The sequence below is a fragment of the Myripristis murdjan genome, chromosome 20, assembly GCF_902150065.1.
Source record: "Myripristis murdjan chromosome 20, fMyrMur1.1, whole genome shotgun sequence".
Taxonomy (NCBI): domain Eukaryota; kingdom Metazoa; phylum Chordata; class Actinopteri; order Holocentriformes; family Holocentridae; genus Myripristis; species Myripristis murdjan.
Window position 1 is genome coordinate 29,528,720 of NC_043999.1, and position 14,642 is coordinate 29,543,361.

The window sequence follows — 14,642 nt, forward strand, 5'->3', positions numbered from 1 at the left end:
TGTCAGTGCGCTGCTGTAGCTGGAAAGTTTCTCTGCCTTTTGGACTTGTACGGTGCCGGTGCAGGTGTTGTGATGTTTTTTCTTGGTGGTGCAGTTGCAGGTGAAACCACTGGAGGGGTTGTGCCACCCAGATTCTCTCCATGTAATTTTCTCCAGATATACGTTCACATCCCACACAAAACAGCATTTCATTCAAATTATGTCAAATTCCGCGTTAAAAATAGATTCCGTTTTATTCGGCTAATTCCGTGATTCCGTGTTCGCGGAAATTATAGGGCCCTAGTTAAGTTGACCCTTAACTGCGCTGTTTGCATCCTTGTAAGTTGCTCAATATTCTTCAGATTTGTACTCATTGACCCATCTATATTATATCAATCTATATTAATAGAATAGGCTCTGGTCGTGAGTAACAGCGGCAGTACTGCTTTAAACGCCCATGTGGGTGTCCATTTGACTTGGACCGGGACCGGAGGAGTGCAAACGCACTCATCTTCGCCACTGGTGCTCGACTCAGGCTGTCGCACCGTGCGTTAAAAAAAAAAAAAAAACGCCGATATTTTCGCCTGTTTTCAGGAGGCTGGAGCCGACGCAACACTAATTCTTTATTTCACTTACGTGGGTCCAGGTGTGATCCTCATCTGATCTCCTCTCTCTGTCTGCATATGGATGAGTGCAGGTACAGAAACGTGACGTTAAATTATTTCTGTTGTGATTTTATTTATTTTTTACTTTGAAAATTAATTTAGCGTGTCGGGGGGCGGCGCTGCGCCCCGCCAATAGAATGATAGGGGAAACACTGAATGTATTTTGCTTCCATCTCTCTGCCCTTCTCTACTCTACTTAGCTCCACCGGATCTACTCTACCGGACGGTAGACTGCCGCATCCACCTGTTGAACAAAACGCACAAGGCATGCTGTTCTTAGACCCTCCCCACTCAGCTGTTATTGGCCAACTGAGTTTGATAACACTATACTATTGGTGGATCTATCCATGTGCTTCGCTGAAAATCAGAAGATCATTCGTTAAATGCTAACTTAAGCCAAATTGTTGCCACAAAAAAAAAAAAAGCTACATGCAAGCGCAAGAGTCCACAATCATCATTCATAAATAAAGCCAAAGATTTCACCAATACAACGAGTGTGGAGGTGAAAAAACTATTTGTACTCCTCTGTCCAGCAACACTTGTCACCTGAGTGAACGTTCCTACTTATATTGTGAATTACATCCAACATCGTTCAAGCACTCAACAACCAGTGTTGTGCTAGTTACCGAAGAATAGTAACTAGTTACCGTTACTAGTTACTTTATTTAAGTAAGTAACAGTTGCTTTACTGATTACTTACACTAAAGTGTAACACGTTACTGTGAAAAGTAACTTTTTAGCTAGTTTAAAAAAAACATCCTTCCTTTTAAAGGCTCCAATATAGCCTCCCTTATGGCCTTCATTTCAGTACTGTTACTGTATGGAAAATAATACAAACAGTTGATCAACTTGAGTGTCCCTTCATTTATATTCACTTGACTGAACTCTGCTAAGCAATGTGGTCTATACAAACACAAACCTGACACAAACACAAAGCTATTTTTCAAATGCTAATTTATCTGAGTCAGGCTGGAACAAACTGTCTATGGATATTCTCATTTATCCAGGTCATCGTTCTCTTTGGGCAAAAATGAATCGTAGGCAACTGGACAAATACAAGTCCAGTTGCCTACGATTCATTTTTGCCCAAAGAGCTGGAACAAACTGAAAATATTCTGTCACATCACAAACAAATGCCTACAAACTTATATTTACTAAAAACGTTGCGGTGGGATTTTCGAGATGACCTGTAGAGGGTAGCAATACGCCTTAGTTGGGTCTAGTCTGCCATATATCCTAACAGAACATAGGTGTAAGCCGGGCTTTCCTGAGTTAGCTAAAACCTAACACCCAGGGCACGCATAAACAGCCTAACAAAAAAAGGCTTTTTCTAAAGGTATTCTTAGTGTGTGAGATGCACATCTCTGGTGTGGAGGTGAAACAATCCCCTCCTCTGCCACGGTGTTAAGCACATCTGCAACATCTGTGAAGATAACCTCTTCATCCTCTCTTCATCATCATCATCATCATCACTGTCATAAGAGTGATTCTGGCTGATACATTTGAAAGGCTTTTACAAAGTTAGAGCTGTTATCAGAAACTGTGGCTGTAATTTTTGTTGACAGTCCATACAATGAATGAATGTGGTCAATCTCACCAGCAGATAAAACAGCCTAACAAAAAAAGGCTTTTTCTCAAGGTATTCTTAGTGTGTGAGATGCACATCTCTGGTGTGGAGGTGAAACAATCCCTGAGATCTGAGAGGGCAGCCCCGCGCCACAACGCCCAGGAGGTTTTAATCATGGCAGGTGCTTTGTGTTAAATTTGTATAAAAAGCTTCAACAGCAACTGAGTTGTTCATTGAGCATTGTGACTGGATGAATATAGACCTTTTATAGCTATGAACAGAAAATAGATTAGAAGAGAGTAGGGACTAATATTCCACTCACTTCATGTAATTCTAACTATCAATTGGTAATAAAGTCATTTCCAATTAAAACTGAGTCCAATTCCTGTATATTTACTAAGTTGCTCACTTGCACTGGTAAGAGCTCCAGAGAAAAAATGGAATACAACAAGACAGGGGAAATAATAACTATATAAGGTTTAATTATATTTTTATATTATATTATATTATATTTTTACAGTAATAAAGAACTAAGAACTCAGGTTAGCCTTATAATCTGGATCATAGGAGGTTAAAATGGAGGTTGGAAAATTATGTATAATTTTTTTTTTTTTTTTTTTTAAATTAGGCTTGGTCTTAATGCACTAATAATCTTATCTTGGCTTCTGGATACACATTCCCTTTATGTATTATTAACATCATTAATTTCAGTATTTCATTTGATCTCTTTATGTGAATGTACATGTATGTACATTTATCATGCATATGTAATTATATTAGTGAATAGATGTGGCTGTGTTATGCAATGTCAACACAATATTTTGGTTACTTGATTCTGTTATGAAATTTCTCCTCCATAATGAAAGTATATGGGGAAAACAAGAAAAAACAATAAAAATTTGGTCACAAAAAAGCAAGGAAACACCACTTGCAATACACATAAACAAGAAAAAAATCATACTTCTTTTACTTAACCTGAAAAGTTAGCACAGGGAGTATATTGATAAAACGGCCATGGTCACAAACAATTCACTGCCCACTCTTAATGGTCAGGCAAGATTTTTTAAAGGGCAGACTGTCAAACAGAACAGTTTCAACAGCTGAGAAAAAATATTAAATATCGTTTAAATACTGTTTCATTTTGAAATGGCGATTCTAGAAATAATGATTTATGTGAGAGTACTGAGGAATGACAACAGGAATGATCAACAGACCTTGTGCGTGACAGTCTAGTCCGCAGGCTGTTCTCCAGACTGGTGTGGTAAGGTGAAGCCAGTAGGGCTTTCATCAGGGGAACGCTCACCTCTGGTAGGCATTTCATCACCTGCACATCGGCCATATTGAAACCCACAGCTGATGGCTGACACACCACCAGCGCTGTCAGTTCAAAAAATACAGAGCCAAAAACATCCTGCTCCAGAAGCTGTGAGAGAAGACCGAGGACAGTGAGCAAAAAATTAATAATAATTACAAAGACAAATAAATGAATTAAAAAAAAAAAAGCTCTATGGGCTTTGGAAAAGGGTCTTGACGTGTTATTCATATGTGAGACTAAGTCATACCTTCCACATATGCTCGTCACATTTGACAAGAATCATTGTGGTGAACTCCATTAGACGGACAATGATTGTGCACTTGCTGTAGTTGTACTGGTCAATCTCTCTGGGACTGAAGTGGGACGTCTGCTGTCCCATAGGAAAGCAGCTCTCTGCTGCTTCAAGCCCATGGGTCGCCAGCTCAGTAAGAAAGAAACCGACAGCCTTCAGAAAGCTGGGCTTTTCTTTGGAGGCTTGGAAATGGAAGAAAAGTGGGAGTGATATTAGAATAATTACAAAAAAAACTAAACCTGCAGGCAGATATTAACAGGGTTCAAGTCCCCACTCAAGTCGCACCTGGCAGCCCACAGAGCTTTTACAAGTCAGACCTGCAGGCCCACATGTCTGAGGACCTGGGGGTTAAACAGTTGGGTTGATGGTGTTTAGGAGAGATGGCATTTCCTGATTATCCTACATGTAACAATAGGTCATCTCATATAGCGGCATAAAGTATAAAAAAAAAAGTCTCACTGCAGTGAAATGGCTACTATTGGGGCTAAAGTCATCACACATAAATAAAATGGGCTCATTGAATCCACAAGAGTTGCAGCTTTCCAGCTGTACCCAATTTACAAAGTACACCATTTTAAAATAGGTGAAACTGACACATTTATAGGCTACTGCATGCAAAAAAAAATCCATCATTTTTGCCCACAACTGCATGGGATTTGCATATGGTGGGCATTTCTGCAAAGGGGGGACTCATGGGTACATACAGAACCCATTTTCATTCAGATATCTTAAAGTGACAGTTAAAGGAACCCCTTTACATTTGAGTTCCAAAATCTCCAAAATTTTATCCTCCGCTTAGCACAATACAGTCTAGTGAACAGCATGAACTGATGAAGCCACTTGGATAAGGGGCGAAACGTCTTCTAAGATATATAACTAAGTCCAGTTGACCTGATTCAATTTCCTTGAGATACCAATGACCTGGACGAATGAGAATATGCATAGGCCTAGGAGGATTTTGAAAAAGTAGGTTTTGCATATTTCACAATTTTTCAGGAAAAAAAAACACAGTAGGAATAGGCATTGGGTATCATGAGATTTAGCTCAACTAAACGAACGCAAAGTATGTAAGCTTTTGAATTTGCAATGTACAGTTTATAAGCTAAAATGTGTTTACCTTGACTTTAGTGCTACTTGCTGGTTGACGTGTAATTTATTTTTGTCTTCCATGTGTGCACCACTCTTTATCTCCCCTGTAAACTTCCTTGACATAACTCTTACAATGTATCCTGCAACACCATTTTTATTTATTTTTATAAGACACCTTTAAATCTGAGTTTTTCCACTGCCAAAATTTAACCTAAACACAGGCTGGAGGTGTAACATTTAGCAACCTTGCTGAAAACCTACACTATATTACCAAAAGTATTCGCTCACCCATTCAAATGATCAGAATCAGGTGTCCTAATCACTTGGCCTGGCCACAGGTGTATAAAATCAAGCACTCAGGCATGCAGACTGTGAAACAAGACATTTGTGAAAGAATGGGCCGCTCTCAGGAGCTCAGTGAATTCCAGCGTGGAACTGTCATAGGATGCCACCTGTGCAACAAATCCAGTCGTGAAATTTCCTCGCTCCTAAATATTCCACAGTCAACTGTCAGCTCTATTATAACAAAATGGAAGCGTTTGGGAACAACAGCAACTCAGCCACGAAGTGGTAGGCCACGTAAAGTGACGGAGAGGGGTCAGCGGATGCTGAAGCGCATAGTGCAAAGAGGTCACCGACTTTCTGCACAGTCAATTGCTACAGAGCTACAAACTTCATGTGACCTTCAGATTAGCCCAAGTACAGTACGCAGAGAGCTTCATGGAATGGGTTTCCATGGCCGAGCAGCTGCAGCCAAGCCACACATCACCAAGCGCAATGCAAAGCGTCGGATGCAATGGTGTAAAGCACGCCACCACTGGCCTCTAGAGCAGTGGAGACGCGTTCTCTGGAGTGATGAATCACGCTTTTCCATCTGGCAATCTGATGGACGAGTCTGGGTTTGGAGGTTGCCAGGAGAACGGTACATTTCAGACTGCATTGTGCCGACTGTGAAATTTGGTGGAGGAGGAATTATGGTGTGGGGTTGTTTTTCAGGAGCTGGGCTTGGCCCCTTAGTTCCAGTGAAAGGAACTTTGAATGCTTCAGGATACCAAAACATTTTGGACAATTCCATGCTCCCAACCTTGTGGGAACAGTTTGGAGCGGGCCCCTTCCTCTTCCAACATGACTGTGCACCAGTGCACAAAGCAAGGTCCATAAAGACATGGATGACAGAGTCTGGCGTGGATGAACTTGACTGGCCTGCACAGAGTCCTGACCTGAACCCGATAGAACATCTTTGGGATGAATTAGAGCGGAGACTGAGAGCCAGGCCTTCTCGACCAACATCAGTGTGTGACCTCACCAATGCGCTTTTGGAAGAATGGTCAAAAATTCCTATAACACTCTCCTCAACCTTGTGGACAGTCTTCCCAGAAGAGTTGAAGCTGTAATAGCTGCAAAAGGTGGACCGACATCATATTGAACTCTATGGGTTAGGAATGGGATGGCACTTCAGTTCATAGTATGAGTAAAGGCAGGTGAGCGAATACTTTTGGTAATATAGTGTAGCATGACATACAACAAAACAGAGTTTTAAGGTTTATCTGATTGACAAATTCAACAAAAGCGTTGCTTTTTTTCTTGTGAAAAAAGTGTTTTTCTTTGTCAAAAAAAGTGCACAGTGAGTCATACCAAACTACTGAGCCACGTTTTGTTTTAATCAAATGGATTGCTGAAACTATAGGGAATTAAGAACCCCAATTTTGTGTTAATTGGACTCATTGTTGCCCAGATATAACATGTTTGCTGTTTTGAGTGCAACATTGAGGAAGTGGTTTCTTTATAATCTTTGCATCCTTTTGAGTATCGAAATTCTTCTGATAACTATTTTGTTTGAGTTACCATAGAATCTCCGTGCTAAATTTAATTAAGATTGGACTTACAACCTAGGGGGAGTCCAAAAAGTAGGTTTTACATATTTTGCAATAAAATTAAATAACTTATCAGCAAAATGGATATGGCCTACATCAAAAGAGTCAGCACAATTCACTGAACACGTGCATGTAAGGTTTTTGAATGTGCAATATACGTTTGCCATACATGCGCCTCCGATGAAAATTTCGCTTACACAACTTTTATACTTTAACTGATGGACAACCCTTTGCCTTGGTTGAGGCCTCCTGCTGCTTCTGTTGTCCTTTTGTCTGCTAGTTGTTTCCCTTTGCATTATGGCTGTATTGCTGGTAATATACTCACTGGGTTGATTTCTATTGCACACCTGTCTAGCCAGGAATGGGGTCTCTTCTCTCTGTAGTCCTTCAAGATTTTTTCCATTTTTCAACCCAGCTGGTATAGCTGTTTTATTTGGGGTGGGGGGCTTTAAATAAACTTGAATTTGTACCCCCAGCCCATGCAGGCCTGGGCCCCTAATAACTCTCAGTTGTTCCCCAAAACAAAACAAAGGGGGCAGGCCAAATTGGCTGTTTTCAGAGCTCGAAAATCTCAGAGGCCACTATGATGAACCCTTGTTGCTGTGTAATGGTCATTTGTAACTGGTCATTTGCATCTTCTGTGTCACGTTCTATGTTATCAATGATTTCATCAGTAAACAGGCAAACAATATAATGTGAACACTGTTAAAATGGTATGACAATCCCTCCTTGAACAAACATGACTTACCGAGTATGTAATGAGGCTTGATAATGTGCAAGCTGATAAAGGTGTTGTAGCAGTCCAGGGCAGCCAGCAACAGGTCCATCCACTGTATGGTGGCCCGGACACTGAATGGGCCCAACAGGTCTCTAAGGGTGGACTGGGAGAGGAGTCCACCACCTTCAAATTGCGAGATCAAGAAACCCATGCTACGCTCCTCCAGCACCACCTCCAGCCACTGAGATGGAGATTTATTACCTGTGTTCAGAGTCACACATACACAAGCATGAACATACATATATATCCACAGTAATTGCAGTCATAAAACATGATTAATAATCAACTTAATGACTTCTGGTTATGGCAGCGTGCTGAGTAGTCATGCTTAGTCCTGCAATGTTGCTAATCCTGAAATGAATACTATCTAAACAATCCAAATCAACATAAATTATACAAAACTTGATAACGCTGGAGTACTACAAGCAACCATGGGAAGAAAGGGAGCAAAGGAAAAATGTAAGACAACATAAGGGCCCGTTAATGGGTTAGGGTTAGGCAACTCTGCTCCGAGAGCATTCATTGTGAAATGCCTGAACTACAAAGACAGAGAGACGATCCTGGGAGCCGCGAGAGCGAAAAAAGAGGCAACAATATAAGATTTCTCCTGGATCTGTCAGCGAACGTCTACAAACAACAAAAACAATATGACGGAGAGAGGAAAAAGCTGCAGGAAAGAGGAATCCTTAAACACCGGATCATCTTCCCTGCCAAACTGCTGGTGACTAACGGAGATTACAGAACGGTTTTTGACACACCAGCAGATGTAGACAAATGCATTGCAGAGTTTGAGAGCCGGCGCCTGGAGATTAGTAGGAGATAAATAATTTTGAAACAACAGCTAATGTTACTAAGCTAAGACTTAAAGTTTAGACAAGGAAAGTTATTTTGATTAAGAGCCTTGAAACTGGCATGCCTCGCTTAGTCCTTTTGATGTATAAGGCATGTTGTAATTATGAAAACTAAATCTGTTAACATATAAAAATATACCATTTTCATACTATATAGAATACTAAACTATTACACTTGGTAAAGATGTGGATTATGTTCAATTCATTCAGCAACAGGAGCAGGAGATTGGAAGATTATACAGAAGAATGGTTCCTCATTTTGTGGACCTATTCCAAGCATTAGAAGGAAGTTCATCATTAAAAATATTACAAAAAATGGGGATAATATAATAAGGATAAAGATTACATATAAAGAGTAAGGGCGGACTCCATGTTCCATGTGTTTCATGGAACTGTAGAGGCTTACATAAACTTATTAACTTATTACTAATTATTTTTACAGGAAACACACCTGTTGAACAACGAGACAGATAAGATAGAACGACGATGGCCAGGACAGGTATTTTCAGCATCATACTCAACTAATTCTAGAGGTGTAATGATATTAATACACAAGTCTATTCCATTACAGACTGAAAGGGTAATAAAAGACTCCAGAGGTACAATTTTAATCATACAGGGTTGTCTTCTTTCTACACAATTTAATTTAATTAATACAGTGGTGGAAAAAAGTTTTTGGACACCCTCAAAATTTTACACAATCTCAAATATTATAATGAAATATTTGTGGAAAAATCTTTTTTGTGTTTTAAAAGGTGTGGCTGCATTAGACAGATACAAACAAATACAAATTCTATTTTTTTGTTTATTGTTTACAAGAAAAACTAACAAAACTAAATTCTTGACAAATTCTTCTGACCACAGAATCTTCTTCCAATTCCTGGCTGTCCAGTTCTTGTGTGCCTGGGCCCAACGACACCGGGCTAACCTCTGTCTCTCATTGATCAGGGGCTTCTTGATAGCCTTGTAGGACCTTAAGCCATGATCTAAAAGTTGGCCATGTATAGTGCAGGTGGAACACTGGACATCAGTTTGGTTTGACCACTGCTGCTGAAGCTCCTGTGATGTCATTCGGCGGTTTTGCCTGCACATGCAGATCAGGATGCGGTCATTTCTTGCTGAAGAAACCCTTGGATGCCCAGATCTTGGTTTGTCTTCCAAGCTGTTGGTTCGTCTGTACTTCTGCAGAGTGTATCCAACTGCTGAAGGACTGCATCTGCACTTCCTGGCTATCTGGTGCCAGCTGTACCCTTCCAGGCTGAGAATCTTTATCTTCAGGCATGTTTCCTGCGTTAGGTTCCTTGTTTTAGCCATTTTTGTGTCTTAAGAACTTTCAAATGTGCTGGCGTTATATAGACAGCTTGGAAACAAAAATTGTGTCTTTTAATAAAAAGAACAACCTTCATCACGGGTACCAAAATGACCCAATACTCAAAATTTCGTATGTATTTTTATGGAGCCAATCAATTTTAAGTTTTTAATGGATTTTTTAGGATTTGTTTAGTATTTTGGCTGTGACTGTACTAAAAGAAATTGCACTTCAAGACCTAAGAGTGATTGTTAATGCAAAATTTCACAAATGCATGGGGTGTCCGAAAACTTTTTTCCACCACTGTATATATAGGCCAAAAAATGATGATGTTAACTTCTACAATAATTTATTTTTAAGAATTTCAACATTGCCAGGCAAGCATATCATTGCAGGACACTTTAATTGTGTCCTAGATCCAACTAAAGACAGATCTCCTGGAACAGACAACACTCACACAAGGTCAAGAAATGCATTACATCACTTTAATAAAGAATTTAACTTAATGGATATATGGAGATACCTGAACCCATCAAAGAAAGATTTTTCATGTTACTTTCATGTTACAGTACATACAAAAGCTATTCGATGATGATTCAATGATTCGCTCTGCCGCCCTCACCACCCGCTGCAGGTACTTCCTGTCCTTGTCGGTGCAGCTGGTGAACCACACTGCACAGCAGTAGGTTAGGATGGACTCAATGGATGCCCTGTAGAAGTTAACCAGCAGGGGGCGGGGGAGGTGAGCCTGCTTTAGCTTCCTGAGGAAGTAAAGATGCTGGTGGGCCTTTCTCACCTGATACAAGGTGTGGACAGACCAGGTGAGGTCGGCTGATATGTGGACTCCAAGGAACTTGAAGCTCTCCACCCTCTCAACCTCTTCTCCTTTAATGGAGAGGGTGTGGAGCACAGCGTTTTTGGATTTCCTAAAATCCAATATAATTTCCTTGGTTTTGGCTGTGTTGCGGTCCAGGTTGTTATGGAGGCACCAGTCAGTCAAATGTTTGATCCCCTCCCTGTAGGCTGACTCGTTCTTAATCAGTCCTACAATGGTGGTGTCGTCAGCGAACTTGACAATGGTGTTTGTGGGGTGGATGGGGGAGCAGTCGTGGGTGAAGAGGGAGAAGAGGAGGGGGCTGAGGACACACCCCTGTGGAGTTCAGGATGATTGTAGAGGAGGTGCGATCTCACATCCTGACGCGCTGAGGTCTGTTCCTGAGGAAGTCCAATATCCATGTGCACAGTGAACTGCCTAACCCCATGTTGCTCAGTTTTGTTACCAGTTTTTGGGGGAAGACTGTATTAAATGCTGAGCTGAAGTCCACGAACAGCATCCTCACGCACTGGCGGATCTACCAGGGTGGCATGGGGTGGCAGCTGCCACCGCTAAAAAATGCCTTGTCACCCCAGCTGCCACACCAGTTTCAGTTTACTTATTATTATTATTTTTTTTTAAATTGTGGCTGTTAGGAAATTTACAAGCACGAAACTCAAATGTCCGAGTGCAAGTAAATGCAGCAAGAGATGACACAGCATTCAGAGGGACTACACCTTGCCTGTGGCACAACATTAACGGTAAAGGGATTTTATTATCCTATCCGAACAATGTGCATCTTGTGGAGAAGAAGCGGCGTGCCAATTCTAAAACCGAACGGACTTTGCATCTTTTCGTAACTTATCAACATGAATGGACAATGAGCCCAAGCTAATATAAGAAACACAAGCCCTGATGGCAAAGTGGTTAGTGTCTTTACCTGCCATGCAGGAGACTGAGGGTTCGATTCCCAACCTGTACAACAGGGCACCCATACCTTATTACCTAATTTTGTTGTTGACTATGACAATAAAGTGATTCTTATTATTCTGCCTGTCACTGGCTCAATGAAACACACAGTGGCATTTAAGGTTTCTGTAATTTTCATTTCCGTGCTCTTTTTGTAAATTTGTATTGTAACCCAGGTGCAAACGGTAGCCTGTTGCCTGGTTTCAGGAAGTAGCTTGTTACAGCGGCTGTCGACTTGTGACAGTTTGCTGCCGGTGGGTTTGGAGTTATTAACACACTGATTCTAGGGAAATTGGATAAATCATGTCCCACTAAGAAAAATGCTATTTCTGTTGGAAATTTACAACATTTCAATGAATAAAAAGAATCAAGGGCATAATCAGGGGGTCCTTTGCACATTTGTAAAAATCTTTTATAGGTTTATATTTAATTTTTATTAATTTAATGATTATATGTTGGCCCATGGCCTACAAAACCAGTTGTCCTCGGATAGGAGATAGTCATTTCAACTTGATTAAAACAACAAAAAGTAATAATTTCATTGAATAATATATTTACCACATGAAAGAGTACATCATAATATGTATTAAAAACTACAAACAATGAGTTTTGAACAATATTTACTATTATTTTGTGGTTGCTCAAAATGTGTCCCACATATTCGTCACCACCGTCAGATATTTATTTAAAAAACAAAAACTCTACAACTACAAGGTCAATTACATTCCTGAGTGTAAATGTATACTTTTTAAGAAGAGGTCTGATGTAGGTAGCAACAGGGGGGAAACAAGATGGCTAATGTGAACAACTCATGCTTATCATGTGAAAGAGTAGGTTTTTGTCACCACCGTCAGGTTTTCTGTCCGACAGTGATGACTGAAGTCTGAAAAATGCTTATAACAGTGCTCAGGATTGTTATTTTTTGTACCAAATAGTTAAATAAAGATGTTAAGCAAGAAGCCCTTGACTTGAGTGTTGTAATGAGGCCACTGTCACCACCGTCAGATTAGTGTCACCACTGTCAAAGGCAGTTATATTTGTTTTAAATGAATATACGTACAATATGTTTCTTTGGTGCTGTTGAATTATTAAAGTATTAGTCTCTTTTAATACAAAAATATGTTTTTCAAATTAAAAAAAACATTACGATGACGGTGTTGACAAAAACAAAGTAGCCTAATAACTGGAAAAATGCCTATTTTATGAAAAAAGTGCAAAATGAGGAGGTTGCACCGGTACATTGCTGAACAGCCAAGACCTTGGCCTATAATGATATACCTTCAGATTTTGTAATTTAACTCACTTTTTTTTTCTTCAAAATTAAAACCTGTTTTATCCAAATTCCCAAGAATCAGTGAACAGTTTCTTAGTTGATATATTGCTTTATACTTACCATGACGAGCCCTAACTTTTAGGAGCTGCTTACCGCTGTGTTCCGCCGCGAATGTGCCTGACATCGTCAGTTAAAACTGAACTGAAAAGAGAACTGGTGAGTGTTTATGTTTGTAGCCACTAGCCTAGCCGTCTCCATATATTTAAAAGGGAACATTAGCTCCGCAGCTAGCGCTACTTATTGACTACGTTTGCATGCACACCATATTCCGGTCCGGGTCAATATTCCGGTTAAGGTAATTGTGCTGCGGCAACTGGAATATTCTGTTTACATGTTACTTGGCATATTCCTGTGTTTCGGTGTATTCCACTCTTACGTCATGCGACACTCAGCCACGGTTAGAGTTCTCATATTCTGCCCGAACCCGACCCGAATTTTAGGCCCGACCCGACCCGAAAATGTCGGGTCGGGTCGGGCCTAAAATTTACGTGAATTGGGCGGGTCGGGTCGGGCTTCGGGTTCTGTGGGGGATTTTTTTTTTTTTTTTTTTTTAAATAAAAAATAGAATTATGTGTTCTGTTATTGATTATGACGTTTCATTTTATGTGACTGGTGGAGAGTGAGAGACTGGATTGGATTTGGAGGCTAAAACTTTCAGTGACAGACAGACAACCAGCTGTGCGAGCGCAGCGCAAACAAGTGAGAGAGTTGCAGCAGTATCCCGCTGTGCTGGCAGACTCGGCAGCAGGGACGGTTTCTGCTATGGGCAGTGCAACTGCCCAGGGCGCAATCTACTTGGGAGCGCACGAGAGAAAAAAAAAAAAAAAAAATCTCCAGTTTTCTAGACTACCGTATTGACCCGCACATGCCGCGGCACCATCAGTCGGCATCAGGCGGGCCGGACGCGGCACCGTCCGATACCGCGCCCACCCGTCAGGTCTGCCGGATCTGACAGGTGAGCTGCCTCATGCTGGCCGGTGCCGCGGCCGGTTCGCCTGATACCGACTGATGGTGCCCCGGTGCCGCGGCCGACCGGCTCTGCTAAATAATGGCGAATTTTGGCGATTTTTTTTCGGGCTTTATCGGGCAGTCGGGCCTAAAGTTCGGCTAATTAGTCGGGTCGGGCCTCGGGCTGGCCCAGTCGTGCCCGGGTCAGGTCGGGTCTTAATTTTCAGGCCCGATGAGAACTCTAGCCACGGTGGGCAGCAGTACGCGTACAGGCGTCTGAGCTGTGTCCCAATTCAGGGTCTGCATCCTTCGAAGTCTGGGTCCTCCAAAGGCCAGGCGACGCGTCCTCCCTGTCAACCAAATGGGACGGTCTAGCCTTTCCTTAGTATTTCCTGGTCACGTAACCGCCGTTACCATGACAACAAACTCCGGAGACAGAAAGATAACGTTTCTTTCTGTCAGACAAGACAAAATAGTAAAGAAAGGGATTTTGGTTTAACATATATGGTGTTGGATGTTCAAATGAGTAAAAACCGAATATTTTATAATAGTGAAATCTGAATACTTACATATACTAGATGCCGCCGTGGCCATTTCAGTTAACTTTTTTCGACTGAGCAGCAGCCGCAAAGCATCTTGGGATACGGGAGCCCGAGAAGGATAGTCGCGGTGCATCCTCCGAATAGGCTACCAATGGCTGAAAAGGAGGACGCATTTGAAGTGCGGAATTTGAAGGATCCTATCGACTTTGGATGAATTGGGACAGACCTTCGCGCAGTGTTGTGACGTAACTGGCCTTCAAATCGGACTTCGAAAGGATGCAGACCCTGAATTGGGACACAGCTCTGGTCTGCGGGAA

General features: G+C 41.3%; 1 protein-coding gene across 2 annotated transcripts in view; it reads right to left on the minus strand.

Annotated features, from left to right (window-relative positions):
- prkdc (protein kinase, DNA-activated, catalytic subunit) overlaps nucleotides 1-14,642 on the minus strand; it is a 422,427-nt gene that overhangs the window by 225,117 nt on the left and 182,668 nt on the right. For both annotated transcript variants that reach the window (XM_030079770.1, XM_030079769.1), the window contains exons 31-33: nucleotides 7,530-7,760; nucleotides 3,774-4,000; nucleotides 3,426-3,634 (exon numbers count right to left, since the gene is read on the minus strand). In XM_030079770.1, coding sequence (XP_029935630.1) covers nucleotides 3,426-3,634; nucleotides 3,774-4,000; nucleotides 7,530-7,760 — 667 coding nt within the window. The remainder of the gene's footprint in view (nucleotides 1-3,425; nucleotides 3,635-3,773; nucleotides 4,001-7,529; nucleotides 7,761-14,642) is intronic.